Source organism: Physeter macrocephalus, chromosome 10 (genome assembly GCF_002837175.3).
Source record: "Physeter macrocephalus isolate SW-GA chromosome 10, ASM283717v5, whole genome shotgun sequence".
In the NCBI taxonomy this organism is placed as follows: domain Eukaryota; kingdom Metazoa; phylum Chordata; class Mammalia; order Artiodactyla; family Physeteridae; genus Physeter; species Physeter macrocephalus.
The window spans coordinates 16,546,469-16,549,123 of record NC_041223.1 but is presented as its reverse complement, the minus strand read 5'-3'; the positions used below and the strand labels follow the sequence as shown (position 1 = coordinate 16,549,123).

At 39.8% G+C, this 2,655-nt stretch overlaps 1 protein-coding gene across 1 annotated transcript; it reads right to left on the bottom strand.

The window, feature by feature from the left end:
* Window positions 1–435: 435 nt before the first annotated feature.
* Window positions 436–744, bottom strand: LOC112064619 (fatty acid-binding protein 12-like). The gene is given in 1 exon segment (XM_024122423.1): window positions 436–744. A coding segment is annotated over 1 exon segment (309 nt).
* Between the last annotated feature and the right edge of the window lie 1,911 nt (window positions 745–2,655).

Sequence of the window (2,655 nt, the reverse complement as noted above, 5' to 3'; positions counted from 1 at the left end):
GTTACTAATTTAGTTCAATCTGTGACAGATACACTTATGCCTAATTTTACGTTTTACCAGATTGGTTAAAGATACATCCATTCATTCATTTCTTCACAGAAACATCTTTTACTCCTGTTATGTGCAAGCCCTGTACTAGGAACCATGGCAGATGCAAAGGTAAAGGTGAATCAGTGAAGTCAAGGAAGGAGGAATCTGAATGGAGATGAGTGGACTGTGGGAAGTGCCCTGAGAGAGGTACAAAGCAAGTGCTGTGAAGATCCAAAAGATGGAAAGAGGACCCCTGTTAGGAGGACCAGGGTCTCCCGTTTCAGCTAGACCCTGAAGGAACAGGTAATTTTGTTTTTAATTTTGGAATTTTATTGAAACCACCTCAGGAGTTTGGATCACAGATCAGGAGTGCCTCAGAGTCTGAGACAGCTTGTTTATACTCTCTCATGTGTCCCAGTGCAGGTAACATTGTTCATGGCACTTTGCACTTTCCATCGCCATTTTCCCATCCGCTAACTTTCTTCTTCTGGGGGTCTCCCTGCCAGCCCAGTCCTGAACCTGAATCAAGGAGTCATTATCTAAGGTCACTGTATTCTTGGTTTTCTAGCCACCTAGTATAGTTTCCTCAAATTCTTCTCTCAGCTTAAAGGAGTTCTCATTAGTTTGAAAGATGCTCTTGGTTTTTACAGTGATCTCATCTTCATTTGTACTGATGGGCACAGTGGGTTTTGCCAGACAGCTGGCTCCTCCCATGCTTTCAGTAACAGGAGTCTGGGAATTCAGTCTTCAAGTGTCTGTTTTAGTCAGATAAACCCTCTTTTTGGAGCTTCAGAAGTTGGGCGTGTCCCTCACCAAAGACAGACATGTTATAGAACAGGTCACACTTTGATGGGTAAAGATGGAAAAAATGACAGGTGCAACAGCAAAAGGTTAGATCCCAATGCTCTACCAATGTTCACAAAGTAGTTGATTTTACGGATTAACAACACTGTACCCTGGTTTATCTGTGGAAAATGGCACAGGTGAACCACGACTAGGCTCTCACAGGATCTCCCATCATTTCACCTAAAGGACTAGACTCATTTGTTTAAAAGTGGCTCAGTACTGCAGTCTTTCCAAATTTGGGAGTATCACTTGAAAACTGTTGAAAATTATTTTGTCATGATTAGAACATCTTTCTTCTTGTTCAAATATCTTACTGGAATGTCGAGTATTAATATAAGTAGGATAGAATTGGGGTGGGAGTGTGCATCATTGAGATAATCTATTATTAAATTCTGCTGCATGAGCCCATCATGTCACTTGGCTCACCACAAGCTTGAAATTCAAATACTGCAATAGCTTGTCTCTTTGAACTCATTTCCTTTTTCTAAGGGCACACTATCCAAAGCTCACAAGACTCTTCAGACTCTTCAGACATATAAAAGCACCTCCAAGTCATTTTCTTATCTCAAATGTCCTGCCTGTTCTCTGCTGTTAATAGATGAGCTGTTAGAAACGAAAAACCCTGACATTATCGTGTGGAAAGAAAAGTAGTTCAAAGAAAAAAACAATAGAACACAAAATTCTTCAGTGAAACGCTGACTTTGAGTGTAACATAGACAAAGCAGTTATTCACAAATCTGAGGTAACATTCTTTTGAATTTTTTTTAAAGAAACGCTATAGTAGCTGAAACTGGAGTCTAAAGTGTTTCCTTCACATGTCATTTTTTCCTCCCGTTCAGATACATAGACTTATTATTTTAAAATTCTTCAGAATTCATAAGGTTTCCATTTTATAATAGTGAGTATTTCAGCATTTATTTTGGAAAAAATTGTTTAGAAAAATTTGTGACTTTTTCTAGTAAGTAAACCAATAACTAGGTCTAGGAACATGACAATTATTCAGTGCCTCTCCTCACCCTGGCTCCGAACAATCAAACTTGGTTTTCATTTTTTATTTTTTATTCTTGTATTTATATAGGAATTTTACCCTGAGAGAAGTAAGAGGAAGAGTAAGAAGAGGGGGTTCTGTTCTACAGATCTATAGAATTTGGACTAAACAGTCTTACTGAAAATTTACTGTGTGCTTGACGTCATGCTCCTGCTGGATTCACCAGGGCAGGAAGGTAGGGTGGGGTGGGAGAGACCCTTCATATACAGAGAGATGTGAAGGCATGAAAGACCATACAAAGTTTATCATGTTAAGTTTGTAGTTGGTAAACTTTTTGACAATAAGAACTCCTTTTTAATCTAAGTATCTTAATAATGTGGCCCTCTCCATACAGCAGCAGTTGTACTTTGGTCAATTTCGTTTTCAGACTAGGCTTGCGACCTATACGAAATCGCTGGCTCCTTACAATAACCCCATGGTCTGCGGAGTTGGGCCCCTTTCTCCGACTCCAAGATCTGAGGCTGAGACACAGTTCTTCTCTGTCCATAGATGGGTAGCGCTGTGAGTCACAGAACGATTCTGTTGCAAACATGATAAGCATTAGGCCTCTGAATCCCATAGCAAAGTGGGTTGAATTAAGGATTTTCAGTCATTTTTGCGTAATAATGTCTGCAGAGCCAAGAGGACTTAACGTCCAGATAACAGTGCACATAAGACCTGGTTCAACAAGGATAGAAGAGTGACAGGGACAAGGAGAGGAGTTCTCCTGTATCCTAAAGACTTACATTTGT